Source organism: Urocitellus parryii, chromosome 13, assembly GCF_045843805.1.
Source record: "Urocitellus parryii isolate mUroPar1 chromosome 13, mUroPar1.hap1, whole genome shotgun sequence".
Lineage (NCBI taxonomy): Eukaryota > Metazoa > Chordata > Mammalia > Rodentia > Sciuridae > Urocitellus > Urocitellus parryii.
Window position 1 is genome coordinate 57,444,388 of NC_135543.1, and position 26,149 is coordinate 57,470,536.

At 39.2% G+C, this 26,149-nt stretch overlaps 1 protein-coding gene across 2 annotated transcripts; it reads left to right on the plus strand.

Moving 5' to 3' along the window:
• The first annotated feature begins 2,205 nt into the window (after positions 1 to 2,205).
• On the plus strand, positions 2,206 to 25,927 carry Rab12 (RAB12, member RAS oncogene family). Of its 2 annotated transcripts, XM_077792277.1 has the most exons (7): positions 2,206 to 3,751; positions 15,855 to 15,915; positions 19,737 to 19,875; positions 22,013 to 22,102; positions 22,784 to 22,888; positions 24,505 to 24,540; positions 24,686 to 24,826. In XM_077792277.1, exons 1-6 carry the CDS (start codon positions 3,238 to 3,240, stop codon positions 24,508 to 24,510), a joined length of 915 nt encoding a protein of 304 aa, XP_077648403.1. In that variant the 5' UTR covers positions 2,206 to 3,237; the 3' UTR covers positions 24,511 to 24,540; positions 24,686 to 24,826. The 2 variants fall into 2 exon arrangements, with proteins under 2 accessions (XP_077648403.1, XP_026267991.2); XM_026412206.2 differs by lacking the exon at positions 24,505 to 24,540 and having other exon boundaries at positions 3,222 to 3,751; positions 24,686 to 25,927.
• The last annotated feature ends 222 nt before the right edge of the window (positions 25,928 to 26,149 follow it).

The following is a 26,149-nucleotide window of genomic DNA, read 5'->3' on the forward strand; positions in this document are numbered from 1 at the left end:
AATAATTAGGAGCAGGGGGAGGTTTAGCCAGATTGGTTCCTGGGATTCAAGATGGTAACTGTCTGGCTTTATCTGGGTCGTTTTAACTTGTTTTAAAATGTGTATAAGCAAGGATATTTAGAGCAGTGAAATTACTCTAAATGATACCAAATGCTGGGGATGGAACCCCAAATGCACTGCCACTCCCAGTACCACAGGACAAGGAACTGAGTTTCTTTTGTGTTCTATAGGAATGCCACTGATAACCTGCTCTTCATCTAGTTGTCAGGCAAAACCATCCTGTAACCCTTGTAGTCTGTTATAAATCAATTCACAAAATAAAAATAAAGTATTAAATTGATATATGACCCCAATATTGTATGGGGGCTTTGTAATGATAGCCCCTCACTGAAAACTATAGGGGTAGATATGAGAAACTGATGTGACTCCACTTTTGAGAAACCAGCTTCTACCTCAAAGCCTGTCCTAAAGAAGGGGGCATGACTCTTGTCCTGGGGAAAACCCTACAGAGCACTCCTAAGCACATACCCACCCTGCTGAGTTGTTTGTCTACAAATAACAGGAGAGATCTGCAGCGCCAGGTGTCCCTGACTCAGTTAGGCTAAGTGAGGACCCATAGCAACCCCCCTAGCAACCACCAATCAGCATGAGACAGGAAAAATACCTGGAATGCCAGATGACCCCCCAGTAGTTTATGGTGGTTGATAACATGTTGGGAAACCATGTAGTTTAGCACGTACACCCCTCGTGGCCTAAACCAATCAATTCAAAGGAATCCCCCTCTTGTACTAACCAATCACCCCTGCCCAACTTGTTCCCGCCAGTGAATGTGCTAATCAATGTTAAGAGTTGTTGTTTGACTTTCCTGTGGTATGGAATGATTTGCTGTGTGATGTTGTGATGCATAGAGTATCCCCCAAAAACCTATAAAATCTCACTGAACAAAGGACCAGGACTCCCTCCCTGGGACCGTTGCATTGGGAACAGTTGTGAGTCCAGGCTCAAGCTTACAATAAAGACTCTTGTGTGATTGCATCAGATTCTGCTCCTGGAGGTCTATTGGGGTCCCAGGAATCTGGCATTACAGATATACAATGAGCTGACCAAGACTGCACCCTGAGCACCAGAAGACCAGAGGCACCAGAAAAGAGGGACAGGGGAAGAATTTTTAAAATGAATTTTGCATTTCCCAAATGAAACAAACAAACAAAAAAGGCATGAGATGATCATCCCTACCCATCATGACAACAATTAGAACTCCTCTGCCCTTTAGGTGAGTTTCCTAGGTCTGTTGTAGCAAAGGACCAGACTGGTTAGTTAAGAACAATCAAAATTTATTCTCTCAAGTCTGGAAGCCAGAAGTCTCAAATTCAAGTGGCAGCTGGACAATGCTTGCTGTGAAAGCTGTAGGGGGTATCTTTCCTTGTTTCTTCAAGACCCTGATGTTTTGCTGACAGTCCTGGTGTTCCTTGGCTTCTAGAAACAGCACTTCATTCTCTGCCTCTGTTGTCACATGGCGCTCTCTCTTTTTGTATGTCTGTGTCCCTTCTCTTCTTCTTATAGGGTCACTAGTGATATGGCATTGAGGGTCCACCCTTCTCCAGTATGACCTTATCTCAGTTTAATCATATCTCAATGATCCTACTTTCAAATGAGGCCACATTTGGAAGTACTCTGGTTAGGACTTCAATATATCTTTCTGGGTTACGGAAATTCAACTTTGTAAATTTTTGTTGAATTTCATCTGCTTTTTCTTTTGAATTACACATGGCAGGGGAGGTGGTAGTGAAGAACATACTATTTAGTGCTCAGGACTTGTTATGGTTTAGAGTTGTCCCTCAAAGGCCCATGTGTTAGAGATTTGGTTGCCAGCCAATGACACTATTGGAAGGTGGTGGAACCTTTAAGAGTTGGGCCTTGTGGAAGGGAGTCTGGTTATTGGGGGTCATATATCAATTTAATACTTTATTTTTATTTTGTGAATTAGGATTTATAACAGACTACAAGGGTTACAGGTTGGTTTTGCCTGACAATTAGATGAAGAACAGGTTATCAGTGTCATTCCTATAGAATACAAAAGAAATTCAGTTCCTTGTCCTGTGGTACTGGGAGTGGCAGTACATTTGGGGTTCCATCCCCACCACCACCACCACCACCACCACCACCACCACAGGGAAAAAAAAAAAAACTGTTAAAACATTTTTCAATTTGTGATATCATGCTTGCTTTTGCAAAGCAAATATTTCCCTCATAAATGTAAACTTCTTCGAACTCACCTTGGGAGCAATGACAGACTTTTACAGATTAGGTTGTAGTGAAACAGACAAGCACTATGCATTACCAAACCTAGTTCTAAATACAGCTGAAATTTGGTGGGCAACGTGATCATTCTGTGCAAGTGTGCCAGCTCCTATCATATTTAGAACCCTGTGTTCCGAAGTGCTCAAGTTCACGCTGAGGAATTTGCTAAACAAATCCCTGGCAAGGCATGAACCCAGTGATTTGTAGGCATGAATCCTTTCAAATACAAAAGGCAAAACATAACACCGAGTCCTTGATTCCTAAACTTTCAGAATTTCAGTCTCCTAATCAGTTTGTTGACTCACTTGCTTCCTCAAAGGCGCATGCCATTTATTACTTAAAAATCTAAAAAGTAAACGGAATAAAAAATTCTGAGCTTTGAGAGGCAGCAATGGAGTTAAGATAACTCATTTCCTGTGTTTCCGTGGAAAGTGAAATACACAGGAGACACGAAAAGACCAAGCAGCAACACGGTGCCCCGGGGGGCTTCCACCCCTGAGTGGTGTTTATGCTCGAAAGTGGGTTTAGACTAGAACCTATCATTGGCACCGCGTGATGCGATGCGGGAGCCTGGCTTCAGGACCTCTGCGGGCCAGACTTGTGAGTTTAGCCTAGAGATTCAAGAAAGTATAGAAAGTACAGGGAGAGACATCTAATAAAAGTGCATGGTGTTTGGGGACTGTGTACAGTTAAAGTAGGGAAAGGAGTGAATAGAGAGAGGATGAAAGAAGCAGAAAAGACAAAACAGCCGACAGAAACAAACAGGGAAGCAAGAGCTAGCGAATTGGAGGAAGCAAGAAAAGAGCAGAAAGCCAGAAGGCAACAGAGCAGCCCTCAGCTGCAGGACCGCAGTCCTCCAGTAGGCAGAGGGCGCACGCGCGCCTCCTCGCGGCCCCGCCCCTCGGCGCCTGCGCTTCCTGCCCCTCCTCGTCCGGGATGCTGTTACCGCTGCTGCGGAGTAGCTGCTTCCCTTCCTCCTCTCCCGGCGGCAGCGGCGGCGGCGGCGGCGGCGGCGGGGAGCGGGGCGCGGGAATCCGACCGGCGGCGCAGCTACAGCGGGGAGCCCGCGGGCCGCCGGGGCCGCTCGAGTGGGAGGACGCCGAGCTCGGGGCCGAGGCCCCGCGCGCGGCGGAGGCCGAGGGGGCGCCGGGGCCTGGGGCGCGCGGCCGCGAGGCGGGCGGGCGGCTGGCCGAGCGCGAGCCGTATGCTTGCATGGATCCGGGTGCCGCGCTGCAGAGGCGGGCCGGGGGCGGCGGCGGCGGCGGCGGCGGCCTGGGCGCGGACTTCGCGGTGCTGACCGGCGGCCAGGCGCGTCGGAGGAAACAGCCCCCCAGGCCGGCGGACTTCAAGCTGCAGGTCATCATCATCGGCTCCCGCGGGGTGGGAAAGACCAGCCTGATGGAGCGTTTCACCGACGACACCTTCTGCGAGGCCTGCAAGTCCACCGTGGGTAAGGGAGCTGCGGTGGGTCGCCTGTCGGCCTAGTTTCTCCTCGAGGCTGTGGGCCTTTCTCCAGCTGTAGGGGCCCGGGTAGCCTTGCATCTGGCGTATGGGCCTCTTGATGAAATCTGGGAACTTCGTGGAAGCCTCTGAGTCCATTCCCAAAGCCAGACCGATTTTCGTTGGGTTTCTCTACGGAGATTCGTCCCTAGCCCCCGGTCCTCGCGTCCCGGGTGGGAAGCGGGGTCCTGACCAAGAGCCTGGGCGATCTCCTGAACCCTCTACGGCCCGGGGCACGAGGTCAGAGCGATGCATCCCTCTCCGCGGAAACTCCCAGCCCTTTCCAGACTCACCCGAGGAAAACTGAGTTGCGAGCGGGGGTGGGGATTAGACAGACAGTGGAAAGAAGTTAAAGCGAAAGGCCACTCATCTTTTGTTAAAGCTCCTGGGTCATTGATAGAGGGTTTTGACCTCTTAGGTTTGCCTTGTGGGGGGGAATGAACCGGGGTTTATTTTCTCATTTTGAGCCCACGTTAACGAATGCACCGAAATGAAGTTTAAAATTCCTTACAGAGACTACTAAGACAAAAACTACACTTAAGTTTCTTGTTTTAACTACAAATGTCTGGCAGAGGGACTTCTGTATTTATCCCTGACCTCATATAACCCGGTGACCTGCAAATATAGTAAACATTACAGTAAGGCTCCAGGTTAATATCCTCAGGATCTAATCCTGCAACTGCAAGGGAAATTTTTTTAATGAACTCAGACTTACAGGATTTGTCATTGAAGTTTGTCATGTGGGTGTGGACAACAGTTCTTTATATGGAAAATCCCTAAAAAGCTGCCAAAGGTAGGGGAACCCTGTGAATGGGATGTCTCTTCAGAATAAAGAGCAGTCATCTTCAGTGGTTGGCAGGAGGGATGTGGGGGGTGTCCAAGAAACATTGACTACTATGGAGATTTCATATGCAGAATTAAAAGTATCATTCCACATACTGATACATATATTTAGAGTTGTAACAAAACATAGTTTCAGTTTTCAGATGAATTGGATTAAAGTGTCATGTAACAAAACATTATTTCATTTAAACTGTCTTACTGGAAAATTAAAGCTCCAATTTTCGTATTTTTGTTTTGTTTTGAGAACTTCCTGTAATGCTTTTTTAGGATTAATCATTTTGGAAATAATGTTGCTTTCTATACCTTGTTTGTTTTTAAATGTTAGTGTTGGGAACATGACTTTAAAATTCAATAGCATAATTATACCTGTTTCAAATACCCAATTATGGATTATAAGAGTACAGGAAATAAGTTTTATGTTGTTTTTGTATCTGACATAAAGGTAAAAGCAATTTAGAATTATTCATTTTTAATAGCTCCACACACGTATAAAATGAGACAATAAACTTGCATGTGTACTGAAGAGAAATGAGTGCAGTTGCTAACAGATGGATCACTATGAAGACTTGAGTGCATGTGGGTGAGCTGTGTGATTAATGAAGTTTGCTTTAGAATGGGTGAGAAGTGAGATGATGATTAGTTTTCTAACATAGGTGCAATGGAGCTGCATCCTCACTTCTGGGAAAGGTTCCTTGGGGACTTTAGGGGACACAGGTGTGTATGCATGGAGGTTCAGACTATTATTCTGAGAAGCATGTGCCTATCCAGTGGGCATCTGGAACAGTGAAGGTCTCTTAATAAGGCATTGACTCAAAGACAGTGAAACTAATTTAGGATTACATAGAATATTTGGGAATGAGCAAGAAACCAAGAGGCAAGGAGACCAGCAGTTTATTTATCTGTTCCCTTAAAAAATATGAATACACACACAGATCCCATTACCTATGTTCCCGCACTGAGTGTGGTTGAATTTTCCTCTTGTCAATTTTTGTTTCCTCCATATGTAGCCTATAGTACTTGATTCAATAAATGTTTCTAATTATGGGAGGTTCAGAGAAGGAAGACGATCCATGGCCTGGTCCAGAACATGAACACATTTTAAGAAAGCTAACAAGTCCCCTTAAGTTTTCTGCCTCTGAGTCATGTATCCCTTCCAGTGATTAGGTTGTTTATTGAGCACCTACTGTGTGCTGTGTGTTATTCTGCCCACTGGGGATTCAGTAGTAAACAGGACATGGGCTTTGCTTAGAAGTGGATCAGAGCTCCTAGGGAGCTAAGGGCAATTACAGGTAAGGGCAATGTTAGAGACAATAATTGGGAAGCCTTCTATTTAAAGCACCTTCTATTTGGGACTAAGAGTAAGGACTAAGGACTGTTCAGAGAAGCCTTCCTCTCTGGAATATTGTGAAGAAAAATTCATTCCTCAAGTTCCTTTAGAAAAATGCTACTTAAATACAGTGTTGGGTGTGGTGTAGCATTGTGGCTACCTTTTAAGCAGTTAGCTCATAGGGTCCTTCTGAGGCTGGTTTTTCCAGTTTCATCTCCATGCACTAGAGTGAGCTCAGCTTAAAGAAAGATTTCTCTTTGGTGGGGGCAGTTTTGCCTTTCCCATGTCAGGGCTTGTAGATGTCTGCTGCTCATGATAGCAGAGGGCCCTATACCTATCTGGACCCAGGTTGCTGAGGCAAAGGTGTCTGTAATTCAGAAACTAGATAAGTATCTCCTTAAGTGCATTTTAAAGTGAATGAGACTTCCTTAGGCATTCTGTAACAGGTTATAGTGGAAATCCTTAGGGATTTGAGATGATGAACTATTGTGTAAAATGACAAATGCGCAAAATGTTGATTTTTTTTTTTTTATTGGTAATCAGATCAGAAACTGATTTGGTTTTTAGATACCCAAAATTCACAAGGGTATGAAAAGCTACAAAGATTGTTTTTAATCACTGATCTATTTAATGGAAATTATCTAAGTGGAGTGTGATTTTCAAATGGATTTTGTATCCATGGAATTCAATTACTTAGTTTGATATAACTAGCATAACATGACAGGTTATTTTTTAAAATACAGGAGTAGCTTTTAAAGTTTGAGAAATGAAAAAAAAAGCTAGTTTGCTGTAGAAATTTACAAGTATCTAACTTACTTGACTTTTTTTTTCCATATCAATGCCCGTACTGTAAGCATATTTCACTACTATTACTATGAATCTGGGTACATGTACGCATATGTACATTCATGCGATTACGTTCTGGGTAGAATATGTAGAAGCTATTTCTATCTAGCAACACTGAATTATAAGTCTTTCTTTCTCCTATTTGACTCTATTAGATTTAGTATAAATAAGCTTTTTTAAAAGTGCATTTCAAAATAAGCCATAAAAGTGTTTGTTTTATTTCTACATAACTATTGGAAGCTAGCTGTCAATTTTGTTTAGATTGAAATGGTTTTGCCAGGTAGGACCCCACCTTGTTCCGACAATATTGCATTCTAGAAGAAACAAGTAAGACTGAGGAACCTGGGCTCTTGCTTTCATATTTGCCATTTACTAGTTTGTGACTTTGGAAAAGTAATTTAGTTATCTGTGTCTATAAAATGTAACATTCTATTGTAGTCTTTGTGATTTGATGAACATGTACTATGTACCAGCAAAAGACATCACAGCAGTCTTGCAAATTATCCCCATCTCACAAAACAGTACATAAAATATCAGTGATGTACACAAACTACCCGATGTCACAGCTGGTCAGCAAGTAATCAGGGCTACAACTGAGTTCTTCATCACTTTAGGATTTAAATTGACTTTCCTTTGTTGAAAATACTGATTGTTCACACACATAAAGTAAGATACTCAAGTCCTTTTTAGTTTTCTAATTTGGTCTTTGCCCTGTGAAGATAGTGATGTAATTGTTCTGTGGTATCAGTTGACCTTCATTAACAATGCCCCTATCATCATTTGTCACTTTTGCATGGCAGAATAATGCTCTAAGAATTGCATTTTTTATCAGGTAGAATATTCCTAATCTGAAAACCAGAAAGTTTTGAGTATAGGCATGATGCCCAAATGGAAACATTACCTGACCTCTTGTGATGAATCACAGTCAGAAACACAGGCACACTAAAAATGTACTATATTGGGCTGGGGATGTGGCTCAAGTGGTAGCACACTCACCTGACATGCGTGCGGCCCGGGTTCGATCCTCAGCACCACATACAAAGATGTTGTGTCCACCGAAAACTAAACAAATAAATATTAAAAATTCTCTCTCTCTCTCTCTTTAAAAAAAATGTACTATAAAGTTACCCTCAGGCTATATTTATAAGGTATATGTGAAGCATAAAAGTTTTCCCAATTTTTCCAAAGCAAGTATATTAAAATATGGGAAAATTTGCTTTAAGGCTGTGTAAGCTAGAATGCTTATTTTTCTGGGCAGTAAAATTTCCTAAATGCTAAAGGCCAACATAGAATTGCCAGTTCCATTTTGCCCAAGGAGCAATGTTGAGGGGGAGGAAAATCTACTATTACCAACTTGCCAAAAATGACAACTTAGAATGAAAATTTAAAAAAAAAATATATATATATATATATATATGTGTGTGTGTGTGTGTGTGTGTGTTGCTGGGCATGATAGCTCACACCAGTAATCCCAGGAACTTAGAAAACTGAGGCAGGAGAAGTTCAAGGCCACTCTAAGCAATTTCACAGGAACCTGTCACAAAAAAGACTGGGGATATAGCTCAGTGCCCCCTGAATTCAGCCATAGTATCAAAATGCATATAAATAAACACACACACACAAAAGATGAGATACTGGAATTAAAAGGTTCTTTAACTTTTGCTCTGAGAATATTAATTCTTCCTTTTTGTCATTTATAGCAATACATTGAATTTCCTAACCTGGCCCCTGAGAATGTCTGGTTTTAAAAGATAACAGTACCTCAGGGAGTGCTCTTTAACTTGATTACTGGCCACAGCCCTTTGAATGTCCTTACCTGTCTGTTCCATTCAGTCTCTGTAGAGATGAGGGTGCCTGTTCTGAGGGCGGGGCCCTGCAGAAGACATGCCTGCTGGGAAAGTGATGGGTGCAGGTTATTACCTTTTAGCCATGTCAGCTGTTGATCTGACAGCAGAATTGAGGGGATCCAAGAAACAGGTGAATGTAAGTCCTCTTTGAAAATGGCTATCTATGGGTCTGCCCTAGAATATTAGGTGACATGATGGATAAAATATTGTCACAAGTTTGTAAACCTGGAAGCAGCAGAATGACTGTTAAAGGAAATTGCTTGTACTGTATTCTGGAAACCTAGGGCAGAGATTTGTGTTAGAAACCTCAGAAGAAATGTCTGATTCTTAACTGTGTATTTTGTTTTGTTCTCGGTATTTATATGCAATCTTCCAAGCTATGACCAATCTGCACAAGTGTTTTACTTAAGAGAGAATTAGAGAAAATTGTCCAGAATTCCCACTCCAAAAGCCAGACACCACAGTCCTCCAATATTGTTCCACCCCTCCTGAGAGAACCTTACGGGCTTCCCTGCCAGATTGATGTAACAGGATGCCTCAGGGAGGAGTGAGTATGAGCAGGAGAGGAGCTTGTATGTCCCCTGCATTGCATGACTGGGTTTGTGTAATGAAATTAATGCAGACTTAGACTTGTGCAATGTCTCCTTTTGTGGAATTAAGTAGCTTTCAGGGAAAGGGTGCAGATTAAGTTGGGGTGGCTTGTTCCCATTGAATGGGACTCTGAAGTCCTACCTCCAAGTGCATTCTGCCTTCCCCTCACTGCTTCACAGTGAAGGGGAGGGGTTTCCTCATTTTGATAGAGATCCACATTCTTAGAGATGGCCCTTCTTTCCAGAGTGTGGAATGAGCCAGAAGCAGTCTGTTGATAGATCCTGCAATAAAAGGGAAATAGGTTCCTTTGAGAATGATAGATCCGAATTACTCTCTAGCCTAGGGTGCCAAATACATTGTTCCAGTTAAGCATTGGTTTGAACTAGTAAAGAAAACATGGCTTTGTACAGTTATCACTCAGTTGTTTTTTAAGAGGTTCTTATTTATGTAAGACACCATTCTGCTAGCCATTTTATAGGGTGCAAAGCTTACCTGGCCTGTCCCTTTCAAGGAGGGAAGTGAGTCATGGAAGGAAACATAATGAAATGTTGAAAAAGAGGTGAACACCATTGTACTTCAACAGAGGATTATTTTTGTCTTCTTCTATTGCACAGTTTTGACATTTGGAAAGTATTTCAAAGACCAAAGGTACAGACCAAAAATACTACCCTTAATTGAGTGATTATTATTATTTTTAATCCTTATCCTTTAAAGCCAGAAAGCATAACACTGGCTTAACAAACACTATATATTCCATAGAAAACCCTTTTCCTGTTTTCCCCCCAAATCTGATAGACTCCACTGTTTGCTTTGCAGTGCTTATGTAATACTTTCTTTTTTTACAAAACAAAACAAACTACCTCAGGCAGGTGTGTGAGGAAGGAGCTGACAGTGAAGGCTGTCCCAGTCCTTAGTGCTGAAGCCTGGGTGGGGTGAAGGTACAGGCCCCTGTGGGACGGAAGCTGTCCTGTTTTTCACCCTCTTTCTCACGCGCTTCCTCAAGCCCAATACCCTGTTGATTTGGCTAAAGAATCACACACCCACAATCAAATATTCACTTCTAATTTCTCATTCTGAAAGGAAAACACAATTTTTCCCTTGGCCACCAGAGTTTTCCGTCCTGGGTGGTGTAGGTGGGAGGTGTAGGTTCTACAGGCAGGCAAGCTGCAGTTCTAGTCCCTGCACAAGTTGTCAGTATGTCCTTAGGCAGGTGACTTACCTGAGTTTTCATTCACAAAAGGGGATGGGGATGGGGGAAGTGAGGCTTATGCTACTTTCCTCTCTCATGGAATAGGAATAAATGAGGATACAGTGTCCTATGTGCCTGATCAGAAAAGGTTTTTTTATCATTCTCTTTTCCTTATTTGTACTACAAATGTAGAAACTCTGAAACATCCCTTCCCAAAACACTATCCTTTAAAGACATATACTGATTATGCAGGTGAATATGAAATATCAAAAGTGAAGCTCATGACCTCAGTGAAATACATAAATATACAGTCTTCCTGACAGCTCTTGTGTTGTCATGGACCCATTCTGAGTTGTTACTACAGTAAAATTAGTATTATTTTGTATATGAAGAACATGTTCATGATCCACTGTTTGTCTCCCACTTCTCACAGACACCTTTCCCCTCTTTTAATATTTTCTTTCCTTTTTCATCAAGAGTTGGAAATGATGGGTAGTGGCCTTTCAGATAGAGAATCTTTCCATAGCCACGGAGAGGAGAAGGCCTCCTGGTTCAGGGACAATCTGGCCTTGCCAGCCAGAGAAAGTATCTAACTCTATATTATACTTGCTTAGCAGAGCAAAGTTCTTTTTAAATGTTAAATATGTATCCATACCCATTTCTCTCCTCTCCTTTCTTATCTATATGGTGAATGAGATGAGTGCATCCTAGAGGCAGATAGCCCAGTTTCCAATCTTCACTCTAAAGACTTATCAGGGCCAAAACCTTGGACAGCCTACACACCTCTCTGACTTCCATTTTTTCATCTATACAATGGGGAAAGTCTTAATCTCTACCTCATAAAGTGATTCAGAGAATGCACTGCAGTGAGATAATGCACATTAATCTCTTAGAACAACACCAAGAAGGAGTTAGTTCTTAGTTTTTGTTTTGTTTTGTTTAATGAAGGAAACAAACACCTGTCTCTGAAATTCTCTCAAATACTTACAGGAGAATGTAACTGTCCTTGAGATGCAATGGTCTCCAGGTAGAGCAAGTGCCCAGAGCTCCCAATTTCACCCTGCCGATGTAGTCCAACTATGCTGTGTATGTGTTCAGGTCAAGTGCAAGGCTGTTTCTGTGCTTGTGCTTCTGCATATATAGGTGGTCTATATTTGTGTGACCTGGAGTGAAAGAGGGGTAGATCTTATTAAACTGTTGTATTTGAAATGACACATGATGGTCTTACTATTTTAATAGTACCTACCTGTGAATTGATTGCAATATTTTACAATTACAATACTAAAGTAGTTTCTGTTTCATTTAATTCTCACACATAGTATAGGTAGGAAAAGCCAGATAATAGGTACATAGGATTTCACTCATTAGGGTACTTCTGGGGGTGGTACAGGAGTTGAAGGATAGGTCTGGTATCAGTAAGTTGGCATTGCCTTTTCCTTTATAAGGAACACTTTCAGTCTGCATTCTTCTGCTAGGTGGTATAGTTTTGGCAGATCATTGGCCTCAGCTTTAGGCCACTTGTTTTATTATGTTAGATTCACTTCTGTCTGTGTGACCTTGACTCATTTCTTAGTTTAGTTTCTTATTGTCAACTCACTGAAAATGCTTGAAATTCTCTCCTTAAGGAATATCATGTCCCACTTCAATCTAATCTATGAAATATGATATGTCAAGAGCTTTGTAATGTTGTGAACAACCAATAAAAAAAAAAAAAAGGAATATCATGTCCCAAACTGGATGACATTATGTAAGCTACATCCTTGGAAGGAAAGCCTCTATACAAACAGCATGTAGATGATCACTGTAAATTGGCAGCAACTTCACAATCACTGTTGGAGTGAAGACCTACTTGAAAGACAACTAAGAGGAAGGCAAAGCTTTCTCTTTAGCAGCACTTATGATCATGGGCCATTTGTAGAATGTTTCACATTTCATTTTTTTCCACCCATGTGATTTTTACTATAACAACTTTTCATTGTGAGCAGTGGTATAAACTTGAATGTTGATTCTATTGTTCTGTTAGTATTTGCTTTAACCACAGGCAAATTACCACTTACAGTCTCTGCCCTGGTGTAATAGTGCCCCCCTCATTGGGCTGTGGGAGTATTGACCGGGTTGAATGCAAGACAGAGTGCTTAACAGATATCCATTGTCCTTATTGCTTAAGGAAATTAAGGTCAAAGACAAGTCATACTGATTGAAATACAGCAGTCTAAGTCCATTGATAACAGGGATGATAACACCATAACCTGGGTCCTTTCTGGAAGCTCATTAAAACATAATAAAGGCTTCCATAAAATAGGTAAGCTTAAAGAAAGGTAAGCTCCTGTTACCAGAATAATCTGCTTAGTGTATCACTACTTCATCTAAGTGATGAAATGGTAATCCACGGGGTTAAGGGTACATAGGGAGAGGATGAGCCCCTTCCTTTCAAGAATTATGAGAAATGAAATAATGTCTATACACAAAGACATTTCTGCATTCACTATTCCATTCTACCTGTCCATCCTGTCTCCATATCATGCCTTTTTTTAAAAAATTAATCAGTCCTAAGTTTTCTTAATTTTTCTAAAAATGCTTAGCATTTTTCCGTGTATATATAGCATTTGATGGAGAGGGTAGTGCTGGGGTAGGAGTTGGCGACCATTTATCCAATTCATTGGGTTGCTGTTGAACACCAGGCAATATCCTACATTTCAGGGGCCAAAGATGGCTTATCCTCAGAGTGCACATATTCAGTAGGGGAGGCCAATGAAGGATCCATGCAGTAAGGCCTAGAAGAGTTCAGATTCACAAGCTGGGGATATAGATGAAGAGTGAGAGCTTACTGGTGGATGGAGAATGATTCCAGTGGGAAATCTAGGATTTAAAAGATTTCTGGGCAGACAAGGAGGTGCCCTAAGAAGAGAGAACAGCAGAGAAAGGTAGTTAATGGCCAAGTGTATGGTGTATTAATTTAGATCAGTATGACTAAGCTTTTGGGGAATTATTCCCATTGGGTAGGGTGGCAGAGACTACTCGCTACCCTGTTAGTCAAGAAGCCTGTAGAACACTGGGTTTTTAACAAGGTTATAGATAGAATTAAGGTCACAACCTTTTCATCCCTTGCTTTTGTCTTTTTTTGGGAGGAGGGGGAAGAGGGGGACCTGTGCTAGGGATTGAACCCAAGGATTCCCACTAAGCTACACCCTTGAATCCCTAAATATCCTAGGAGTTGCTCCCCAATGAGGGGCTGTCTTTGTGCTGACCTTTCCTAAAGCTGATGTCAAATATTTGAGGCCATTTCTATGACATGCAAATATTACAAATAGGTAACATTGAAATATTTTTGATGTAAAAAGACTTTTAAAATTGTTTGGCTGTGATACAAAGGTATGTTTCCAAGCCATAAATTGGATCAAGTTTTCAGTTATTACACATTATTAGGGGTGGTTAGGACTATTTTAATGTGCTGTTTTCTTTTATGGAATTTTGGACTTGGCCGCTGGGTATTTTGTTGGTGGTGATGTTATTGTCTTTAATCTACTCACTTAAACTAGATAGTCTTCATGCTGGCTAAACAGACTCAGAATTCTTTTACCTTTGTTTATTTCCTGATTTTGAACATTAATGCCATGTCATTTTATTTTTATTCATTTGTGGTTTCAAAAATAATCCTCATGTAGGACTGCTGAAAATTGATAATTGGTTCATGTTGGTTGAAAGTATTCAACAACTCTTAGCAGAGAAAAAGGCATAATCAAAACCCCATGGACCCACTCTGGAGATCTCCAGGGATTCTCTTGGTTGATTGGAAGCCGACTCAAAGAGGTATCACCTGCCAATTCTTTTCAGTAAGGTAGCAGTCACTGTGACAACTTTTTTTAAAAGTTAGAGTTCTCTTAATGGAAATTTTAAAAACAAACCCATTTGAAGTTATCTGGAAATAAAGGAGCAATAGGATAGTAGTTACAATAATATGAATTTGATTTGTTAATTCCATTGCAAAGTAATAGGGCAGCAAAGAAATCTTTAGGTTAATATCATGCAGGTAGTGTTTTGTCATTCAGCTGTACCTTTAAAAGTAGAACATAATGATGTCTCCTCACCATTACTTGAGTCTGAGAGACATCATTTTCATTTTGAAGTTTGCTGTTTGTTCCCTTGTGGTGAAGGTTAAGGAACTCTGTTCAAAGATATTAGTTGTACATAGACCCACTTCTAGGTTCAACACAATCTGTCATTTGACTTTGGAAAGCAAATCAGTTTCAGAAATGAGAGTGAAATTGAGTTAACCAGCTTTGTCCAGTGGCATTTGAAATTGTGTCTGGTATGAGGGATTAAGAATTGAAATGTATTCAAGCCTTGTAGCTTGCTTTCTTGTGATGTTTCGTATTTGTACAGCTTTTCTTTATTGTACAGACTAGGGCCCCCCCTTCACCCACAGGGCTATAAACATGTCTTTGGTTGGCACTGATATCTACAGTGTGTTACTAATTATAAAATCAGTCACATGGCTTTCTCTCCACCTAGAACTCATCTGACTACTGCTGCCTCATGTCTCAGAAATGAAGGGTCAAGAAACAGGCAGGGTTCCCATGCTTCCTGCTGCTACCACACCACTGTCACATATGGGCCACCTACCTGTCAGTGGTTGGGGTCATCCCCTTGGGAAGCTATCAGGAAGTAGGGAATGTTTCTAGTACTCACGTTTAGCCAGCATCCCCATTGTTTTTCTTAGTTGTGAAAATTTTGTTTAAAAAAAAATCTCAAAATATTTAAGTCTTCTATTTAACCAAAAGGCATGTAAGGTAACATATCCAAACAAATACAAATAAAAATTTGGTTTTAATGGGCCAAATTAAAAAGGGAAGATGATACATGATGGTTTGATTAATAAATATTAAAATGAATACAAATTAAATTTGATGTTAATTTGTATAAGTAAATTTTAATAACAATTTCTCCCTCTTTCTATGGATAAATAAATAAATCATGTTGATAGTTACCAAAGGTTTTGTGAGTGTTGAAAATTTTAGTATAATTTCCAAAAGGCTGTTTGAAATCCAGGTTGTTTCCAGTGTTCCCTATGGGAAATTTCCTCAAGATAGCACCATTTGCTTATGTAATTATTAAGTATGATTTTTAAATGACTTTTATGCTGAATTGTGGTAGTCATAAGTTATATTCTGAACAGATGCTAAATAGATGGTTCAGAAGAAACGCAACAGGTGTTGACTTTGCCAGTTGTGTGTAGAACGTGAGGATTACCTGGAATTGCAGATCCTCATGCATTTCTGCCCTGTCCTTCAACTTTGTGATGCTGGTTCTTTTATTTCTGTGGTAATGATACCAAAACAAATAGGATTTTTTTAAAATGATAAATTGTCTCTTTCTTGTTTTTCTTCACATTTATTTGTTTAATTTACAGGTGTTGACTTTAAAATCAAAACTGTAGAGCTAAGAGGAAAGAAAATTCGATTGCAGATCTGGTAAGTGGCAGAGTATGCCCCTGTAATGTGCCGTGTGTATTTAACAATCCACACGCTTGTCTACTAAAATGAACTGTGTGAGCTGGCTCACCTCCCCTACTTTTCTGCTCCTTTGCTCATTGTCAAATCAGATGAATAGCACTTCCTTCAATGGAGAATTTAGCAGCATCTCCTTATTTCAGACTGCATTTGCACATGAGGTATTGTGTTGCTTTCATGAGAGCTAGTTGGGAGCTTTACACCTCTGTTTTTAAATCATTTGACATGATCTCAAAACTGCCATCACTAACATCATTGTTCAAATGCATGTCTTCATGTCTTTATTTTGTGTGGTAGTATTCAAAGAGAGCCCACTCTATTCACAACCAGATTGGCAGGAGGTGAAGGCACATCACCTGGGAACTGTTCAGGGTGGGGCTGTGCACAGGCATACCCCTTCTAGCTGTTCTGCAGGTGGCCCTTCTGCCTGCCAGAAGTGAATCCAGAGGCCCTTCCTGAAGAAAAGCTCCTTTCTCAGCTCAAATCAGAATGAGAGACCACACCAGCTGCATTTTAACTATGTCCGGCACTCAACATCTTTCCCTTCTCTATTACCAGCCCAAGGGTAGCCTTCAGAAGTATTTCAGATTGCCAGAGACCTCTCTGGAAGAAAGGATAGGCTCTGGTCATTGGAGCTTGAGAAGTGGCACAGCTGAGCTGTGCCGAGGATGCCATTGTGTTTTTCATGATGCCTATGCAGTACACTCAGCTTACTAACTCCTCTCGGCAGGTTACCCTCAGCTCTGACTGTCTGTCCACCATCTGTGTGTGTTTGCTTTCATCTTCGTTAATCGCTGCTTCATCTGTGGCATCGCCGGTCATCTAACGCTTGAATGTTAGTGCCATGTCTCCATCCTTCATCCATGTCCCTGTCTGGGGCACTGCTGGAGCTGAGCCAGCATTGATCGCCTTCCGAGTATCTGAGGTAATACCTTCATTTAGACATCTGCAACTCCATAACCCACATTGAGGAGTTTGGGGCTTTTATTTTGTCTCATGTTTTTGTTTTAGACTTGGATTATGCAACATTAAAGTCTAAGCTTAATAGTGAATAACAAAAAGTAGGTATATCATATTCTAGCCCCTGAAAAGGCAGCAAAGTTTATCTTGTACATTGCTGCCCGTCAAAATATATGGAAATGCGAAGGTGCTTTCCTGGACCTGTACCCACCAAGACTGTACTGGTGGCACTGCATACATCTGGAGTTTGGCTGCAGTGCCTCTGACTGACCTAGGTGGGCCCTCCTTAGAGAATTCAAGTCCACAGAGAAGAGAGTGATGATGGGGTTCCAGGACCACATGGTGCACTCAGACTGCTTTTCCCTTGAATGTAAAACATTCTCAAAAACAACTCTCTTGCTTCCCTCTTGACTCTTCACTCCTCAAGCTTTATCAGCTGTCAATATGATATTGGTAAAGAATAATGGATGGAGGGACAATGAGATGATGCATTGGATTTATTGAAAGGTTGATTTTCAAGTTTTCTACATGGAATATTCCAGTGATTCAATTAGGAAGTAGGACTTGTCTTTTCCTGAAGGGGTTTTCAACAGTGAATCATATGTCCACAATATTCCAACCACTTTGTTAATCATATAATTACTTAAAATAAGATTTTTTTTAATCTTCTGAAATGTTTAAAAGATGAAAGAAACCTGCTAGGGTGTAGTTTGGTATAGAGAATTTACCTAGCATGTGCAAGGTTCTGACGCTGCAAAAAAGAACAAAGGGGGAAAAAAATCTTTCTCTTCTTTTTTTGCTGTGCAATAGGTTAAAAGGAGATATTGGAATCATGGTTATCATTGTTTTACTTATTTAAAATATGGATTGATTGTCTCTTATTCAAAATGCTTGGGACCAGAAATGTTTTGGACTTCGTAACATTTGCATAAATATAATAAGATGCTTTGGAGGTGGGATGCAAGTTCTAAACATGAAATTTATTTATGTTTCATATACACCTTAACCATAATAGCCTGGAGGTAATTTTAAACACTATTTTTAGTATGCCTACATTTTGACTACTATTTGTCACTTGAGGTCAGATATGGAATTTTAAGCTTGAAGTTTTGGCTCAGGGATGCTTGACCTGTATGCATGGCTTATTTTGGAGAAAAGAGCAATCCTTGTGCTGTTGTAACGTGTTTGGTGCAATTGTGTGGTTGTGTTTCACTGTCATTAGTTGAGGGCATGGAAGCAGTCACTAGAGGCAGAAACAGTTCAAGGGGACACGGGACCACCACAGTCATATCACCTATCAGTTTTCAGAGGGGCTTGTTAGAACAAATGCATTTTTTTCTTGTTCATTTTTGTTTATAGCCCATCTTAGAAAACATTCACTATAGAGAGGGCCCTAAAGGTTTAAGTACCCAAAGCTGCCATTGTCTTTGTCACAGTTCTATGTCACATTTTGTCATTGCCACATTTTTCAGTTCCTTGATTATCTATGGTCAAAAAAGAGCCATATTTTTTCTAATCTTTAGAGAAGTATTTCTACATGAGTGTACATAAGAACTTGAATGTAGGTGTTGCTAAAATGTATTGACTAGGATATAGTTTCATGAATTTATATTCAAATACTTTCTTGGAAATTATTCACAGTGAACTTGGAGTCATTGTTTAAATGGACCAAAGCCATAAAATAGTCTCCTACATAGGATTAAAATGCTTCATCCTATCAGCCCAATCTTCACTGCTGGGAAATTTTGCTTCAACTGGTGTTCTTAGGTTTGCATCAGTTAATTCTCTGCTTGTAAGAAGTAGAACATTTTGTAGCTAAAATTGATTTTTTGCCCTGTAAATTAGTAACTGTATCACTTACATGCATTGTTTAAGCATTGCTATATACCAAACTGGGAAAACAGAATTGCAGGAGGTTTCAATTTGGAAATTGCTGGCTGTAGTGAATGATAATTTAGCTGCATCAGTAAACTGCATATTTATATAAATCAGCTTTTTATCATTTCTGTGAAAATTCAAGTTCATGGAGATAAAGAACACAAATATTAAGATTCTGTATCTTCACAGAATGACAGAGGCATAATTAGTGCTTTACCTTGTTATTAAATTTTTTGAAATTTAATAATTTAATTTTTTGAAATTTAAATTTAATTTTGTGGAGTTTTTATGATGCAACAAATAATTGTTGAATGGAAGCATTTCTTTAACCCAACCCTTTGACCATACATGATAACATATTTAGTGTTCAAAGGAAATAAGTAAAGATGCTTTTGAGAGAAATAGAAAATAAAGACTTTCTCACCCCAAATATTTTGGGAATATGGAATAGTTCCTTAAAGGAACATGCTTTTCCACCTCAACTATTCAGAGTCAGACACAAAAAGATAGAAATTAAGGCATGATCCTAAATGGGGAATGATGAATTATTGGAGATTGCTTTGTAAATTCCATATTTAAAAAGCTCATTTCCTATGTTTCACTTTGAAAAAAATAAATGATCACATATTTTGGTTGTGATATATAACATTCCTGTGGCTGATTCTCTGACTTTTCAAAGAAGGTTATTCTACATAGTTTGTTGATCTTGCTTCATAATCCAGCTCCATGCATCTGATTTAGTTAATGCATATGCAAAGATACCTTGTATCTCATATAGTTAAGTCAGCCTGAATTTTTCCTGCTGGCTAGGGGGGGTGGGGAGATAGGCATGTTTCTCATGTTTCCTCATAAATAAACAGGAACAGAATACATATTTGTGCTGGAATGTGGATTTGCTTGCTTTCACTGTTGTTTGGGAACTGATTTTTGCTGCTGTTTCCTAGGGACACAGCAGGTCAGGAGAGATTCAACAGCATTACCTCAGCTTATTACAGAAGTGCCAAGGGGATCATATTAGTATATGATATCACTAAGAAGGAGACGTTTGATGATTTGCCAAAATGGATGAAGATGATTGATAAGGTATATGTTGTATTTTTCTATCCAATGTGAATTCTGTTTGTGGGTATCAATTGTGAAAGGAAGAAGCTGGAAGCACAAGGAGGGCGCATGATTTTGCAAAATAAACATCATTTGATTCATATCATAACCCTCAGGTAGGTATTTAGTACTATGTGATAGATGAGTCAGTGAAGATCTAAATTATCCAGAATCAGCTGATAAATAATAAAACTAGGATTTTCATTTGGTACACTGGACTCTGATTTTAAAGCCCAAACATGCTCAATCTATTGTCCACAGTTGTTTCCATGGCATTGGATACATGTTTCTGCAGAAAGGCTAATTAGATGCTCATTTCCTGCACTTGAGGAGATGGCCTTGTTCATGGTGCCTGTGGGCTGTCCTGGGGCCTCAGCTGGACATCTGCCCTTGGGATTATAGATATCTTTTGGATTCTCTTTTTGATCAAGAGATTTTTTTTCCTTTGATTCATGATTGACTATATACAGAAGACCTGTGTCTGCATAATTGATGTAAATCACGTTTTCTCTGGGAGATTTGCATTTAGAAAATGCAGTTTGGGCTAAGATGTGTTAGTATGGAACTGACCACAATTTGAGGGTTTTCTTCCCCTTAAGCAATAATTTGATGTTTTTAATTCCTTTATGTCACTAGCACACCTATTACAAATTCAGATTTTATGTACAAATTATATTGATACCCAGTTGTATTTTGTCTGTAGTTTTATTGATGATGTTGAGGAATGTTCGTTTCTGGCTTTCAGTGTGTACCTCTTTGAAATGTGTTAAAGAACTAGACTTAAAAACATAAAGCAGACCTAGGTGGGGTGCCTGCCCTCAGCTCACTCCACACTTGGCCTTGGTCACTGGAGACTGAGTTCTCCTTATACCCAAGTAATACCCACCCAGCCCATTTTGTCAGCCACACAGTATGCTAATCACTAAAACAAGTTTTGCAAAAGATTAAGCCTGAAGGAGCAGACCCTAGGCTTAATTTGCCTTCTTGGGGATATGGTTTGGGGCTATTTGGGAGATAAAGCAGCAGAGTAATTTAAGGCAATGGTCCGTCTGCATGTGCATAAGGAAACTTCATGGCAAGCTTCAGGCCAGTCTGGGCAACTTGGTGACCCTATCTCAAATTCAAAAAGCCTGGGGATGGAGCTCAGTAATAGAGCACTTGCCTAGCTAGCTAAGCACGCAGACAAAGCCCTGGATTCAATCCCCACTACAGCCAAAAAATATAAAAAAGAAATACAAAGGAAGAAATGCCCTAAATCCTAAGGGCCCTTTTAGGTGCTGGAGATTGTGAATCTGGCAAGAACTTGAGCTCTGATGCTCATGTCTCTTTGGTTCAGGAGTTTTGCACTTTACCATTGTACAAGAGCTGTCATTCCTTGGGTGCTCACTATGTGCTAAGTACTGACACTTTACTTGGCCAAGCAACTTGCCAAGGCAACACAATTCAGATGTCTTTTGATGTAGTCTGTTCAAATAATTTTAGGAATACACAAAATTCAAATGAGTTACTCAGTATTTTAACCTTTTTAAAGAGAGAAATTTGTTGGGCCTAAATATTTTAGAAATTTTACAAATGTGTCTTGACTTTTTCTGATTATGAATTAATGATACTTCATTAATAAAATTTGGAAAATCAAGAAAAGCACAAAGATAAACTTAAAATCCAGGATTTGATCCATTTAGTTGTACTTTCAGCTTATTTCACTAAGTATTGTCTTGAGGACCTTCCTTTGTCATTAAGTGTTTTTCAAAGCATAGGGTTTTGTTTTTGCTTAAAGACTGTGTTTTGTTTCATTCTTAAACCATCTTGTTGAACTCTAGTTCTTTTTCAATTGATGACCATTTTAAGTGTGGCCTACTTTTCCAATCATTTCCCAAGACTCTGTCTGTCTTGGGAAATGTTAGGTCAAAGGCCAAGAGCATGGTGGTTTGGAAGCCTGTCATCAAAGTACTTTCTAAAATTCTGTGAGCTCTGTCCATTACCAGGCCTGCCTAGGGCTCAGGGGGTGCTAATAAACAATGGAAGGAAATGAGCACAGAAGTAAATGAGTGACAAATACTGTGCCAGTTTACCCTCGCTTTGTTAGTGTATGACAGTACCCACCTTTGAAATTCCACAGTATGCTTCAGAAGACGCTGAACTTCTCTTAGTTGGAAATAAATTGGACTGTGAATCAGACAGAGAAATCACTAGACAGCAAGGTGAAAAGGTAAGAAAATGGTGAAAGCCATGGTTCCCGTATTCTGAATCTTACTGTTTTTTCATAAATTGTATATTCTTTTAAATTACAAAATAATTATCAAGTAGTGGTCACTGAATCACATCCTTCTCATTTGTTTGCTTTTTTTCTTCTATCCACTCCTTTAAATTCATTTTGAAGTGGAGAAAATAAAGCATGTTATTATGTACTTGCATTATTACCTAAACTGACATTTTTTTCAGGAAAAAAAAAACATGTTTTTATGTTGTAAAATTGCTTTCATGATTTTCTTATTACTCTAGTGTATTTAACTTTTTTTGTATTTAACTTCTTTAACTTTTGCTAGGGATTCAATCATGGAGAAGAAATTATATTCTCATTTTAAATGTCAGATACATAATATTTTTAGAACCTTAGGCATATAATTCAACTTAAATGTCCTAATATCATCCCAGGGATTTGGGGTTTGGTGTATATGTGTGTGTGTGTGTGTGTTATAATGTAGAAATTTGCTGCACTTGTGATCTTAACATTTGAGCATAAATAGGTCTTTACAGACCTTGAGTCCCTGCTTCCCTTAAAGCTGAAGCCCAAAGGCCATGGCCGCCCATCAGAAGCTGGGCCTAATGCACAAACACTGGTCCATGTTGTGCTTCACACAGAGAAAACAGATTGTGTGTGTCTTCTCAGTTTGCACAGCAGATAACTGGGATGCGGTTCTGTGAAGCAAGTGCCAAGGACAACTTCAATGTGGACGAGATATTTCTGAAACTTGTTGATGATATTCTGAAAAAGGTAAAAAGGAATATGTCATCTAAAACCTGTTGTTTCCTTTATTGCTATTAATTTGCTGAAAATTTTTTATTTAGAAACAAAAGTACAGTAGTTGTCTGTGCTGGTTCCTGAACCTAAGTAAAGTAGTTACAACTACTGTACTTAGGTTCAGGAACCAGCACAGACAGCTTGCTGTGTAGCTGTTTCCCATCCAGGGGTTTTTGGTGTCCTTAGGATTGATGAACAATATTTTTGCTTATCTTTGAAATGACTTATACAAGGCAGAATAATTATGCCAGGAGGAGGAAGGACTGACTGCAGCTCAATAGATGAGAACTTGTCTTGCCTGCATGAGACCCAGTGCTAGGCCTTCCCTAGCACTGTAAAAGTGAATAAAAATAAGATAATGAATGTGGGGCTGGGAGGGTGGTATAGCTCAGTGATAAGAGGACTTGCTTAGCATGCACAAAGCCCTGAGTGCCATCCCCAGCACAGTAAGTGAATGGATTAAGTACCATGTTTGCTTGACACTTGCTTTTCTTTTTTCTTGTTTTTCTATAAGAATTAAGTTCCATATTGACGGTAGAGACCTAGGAAAGTACACAGACTTCCTTGCTGAGGAGAGCCTCGGGCACTTGTTTTCTCTTGGGGGCCCCACTCCCTATAGGAGGCCTTTTGGTAATGCTGGGTTGCAAGGAAATAATGTTTGACAGCTTTATTGAGCAGCAGTATTTTTTTCAGGCATTTGTAGACTTGTATTTAAAGGTTTTTAGTAAGTATTTAAATCTATTCACACAGTTTACACCTTGGCATCTACTAGGGATTGGTTTTAGGGTCCCAGAGGATACCAAACTCAATGGATATTCAAGTCCTTTATATAAAACAGCATAGTATTTGCATAGAACATACATATAGCCTCTTATATACTTTAAATCATCTCAGATTATTATGATTCTTAATTCATTGTTAGTGCTATGCAAGGTTTTCATGAGAAACTTCACATTCAGCATTTGTCTTCAACAGATTTTTCTTCTAGATAAAAATCTTCCAAAATTATTGCTATGGATGATGTATCTGATAGAGAGGAAAATTATTGCTTAGTGTGCTTTTTTTTTAATAATTCTGAAATTTACCAATGAGGACCAAAATAAACCCCAGTAAATTAGTTTGTACTATTTAGGGAACAATGACAAGGAAAAAAATCTGCATATTCATTACAGGTGCAATTTTTTTTCAAATATTTTCAGTTCAAGTTTCAATTTATCTGCAGATACCAACAATTATAATTTTTCAGTTCAAAAATTCAGAAATTTCTTATACAGTGATTTTTATGTAATTGCCAACAGAGGCTATTACTTTCTTTAGTAAGCATGTAACTTTTTAGAATGCAGACCATTTATTTCATTTATTTTTTTAAAATGTAAGTTTTCATCATATTGGGTTCTGTGAAAGTAAGTGTTGAGGTTGCAGGTCTCTCCAGCCATGTGGTATGAAATAAACTGGGCAGTGTTCGTATTGTGACTTGGAGTACCCTGAACTAGGTTTTCATTTTGTTTGTCTAATTGACCTTTGATGATCATAGAGCTTTATACTGCAGTTTTATTTTTTTAATTTTTATTACTTACTTATTTTTGTAGTGCTAGGAATCAAACCCAGGACCTCACATTTGCTAGGCAAGTATTCTACCATAGATCGTGCACCTCTGGCTCCTTTCAGAGAGTTTATAAAACACTTTTTAAAAAAATATAATTGCACAGTTTTTGAAACATTTACCTCTTATAAGGTTAAAATGTATTTGTGTTTCTCATTACCCTTTAGATGCCTCTGGATATTTTAAGGAATGAGTTGTCCAATAGCATTCTCTCATTACAACCAGAACCTGAAATCCCGCCAGAATTGCCTCCACCAAGACCGCATGTCCGATGTTGTTGATTTGCTACTTTGAAACAAGGTGGAAATGATTCCTGAAAAGGGGAAAAAACATTCTATTCTGCACTACAATCATTTTGACAATTTCCTTTCGCACTTTGTAATCCAAGTCAGAGCTATACACTAACTTGTAAATATGCAAATATGCAATCCTGGGTAAGTTTGGGTTATAAATTACATATTTCCCTCCAAATTATATTTCATTCATAGCCCCAGTATCTAGTGTACATACACTGGGAAACATAGTACTTCTAATATGAAGAATGGGAGAGAAGAAAAGTATAATGTTTCTTAAATAATATAATTGTCCTTGTTAATTATACTATGAGGACAGAAGATATTCTGATAAGAAGAGAGAATGTGGTGCTTTGCTTACTGTTTTAAAGAAAATTTGTAAAACTAAAGACTTTTTGAGGAAAAAAAAAGCTACATTAAGTGCTTTTTTCTTTATTTACAAGACATTTCCCCAGCTGTAGCATCTTTGGAGTGTTTCTGCCACAAAGCAAAGCTCCACTCATAGCTGTTGTTGAAGGTTATTTATTAATGTTCTGTAATGATAGGATATTCCTAGCTAGAGGGTTGGATTTGACTTGGTCTTGAGGCCACAGAATCTCTCATGGTTTCCTGATAGTTGTATCCTATGCTTTTAAGAAAGACAAAAATTCAATAAAGAAGTGTTTTGAAACTATAGAAAAAAAGATTTTAAAACAACGCTGCTGTCCTAAACAAATCCTGTTTAAAGGAACTTTAAAGAGATTCATTTTATTATATCAAAGAACATACATGTATTAGCCTAAACATCCTGTATCTTTGTAATGATAAAACTTTTCCCTTTTATGGTGAAGCCTATTCCTATTAAGCATAGACTGTGTTCAATATTTGTTGTTTTTTTTTTGTTTGTTTGTTTGTTTGTTTGGGTTTTTTCAGTTTTTTTTTTTTCCTTTGTCTGATAATGAATTTGTGAACTCTATCTTTGGTATATCTTTTATTAAACTGCACTGTTGTGTTTAGTCAAGGTAAATAAGTATGTATTTGAATAACTTGGCGTGTCCTGAGTGTTGTGGTATGAGAAGCATTGTGGTCTTTCTACACTAATGAAGTGCAAATAAAATTTTGTATTTATGAATGACAGTTGAGTTGCCACATTTCTTTATAATTTAATTTTAAAGCCTATTATATGATAATTTTCTTCACAAACTCCACATATTTTTTAAAATTTTAAATGAGAAAAGTGTGGCATCCTCTACTGTGGAAAACAGTCTTGAAGGGTTAAATGTGTAACTATATAAGATCTAGCAATTCAGCCTCTAGGGTGTGTACACGGAAGGAACTCATCAGGTCTCAAACAGACAT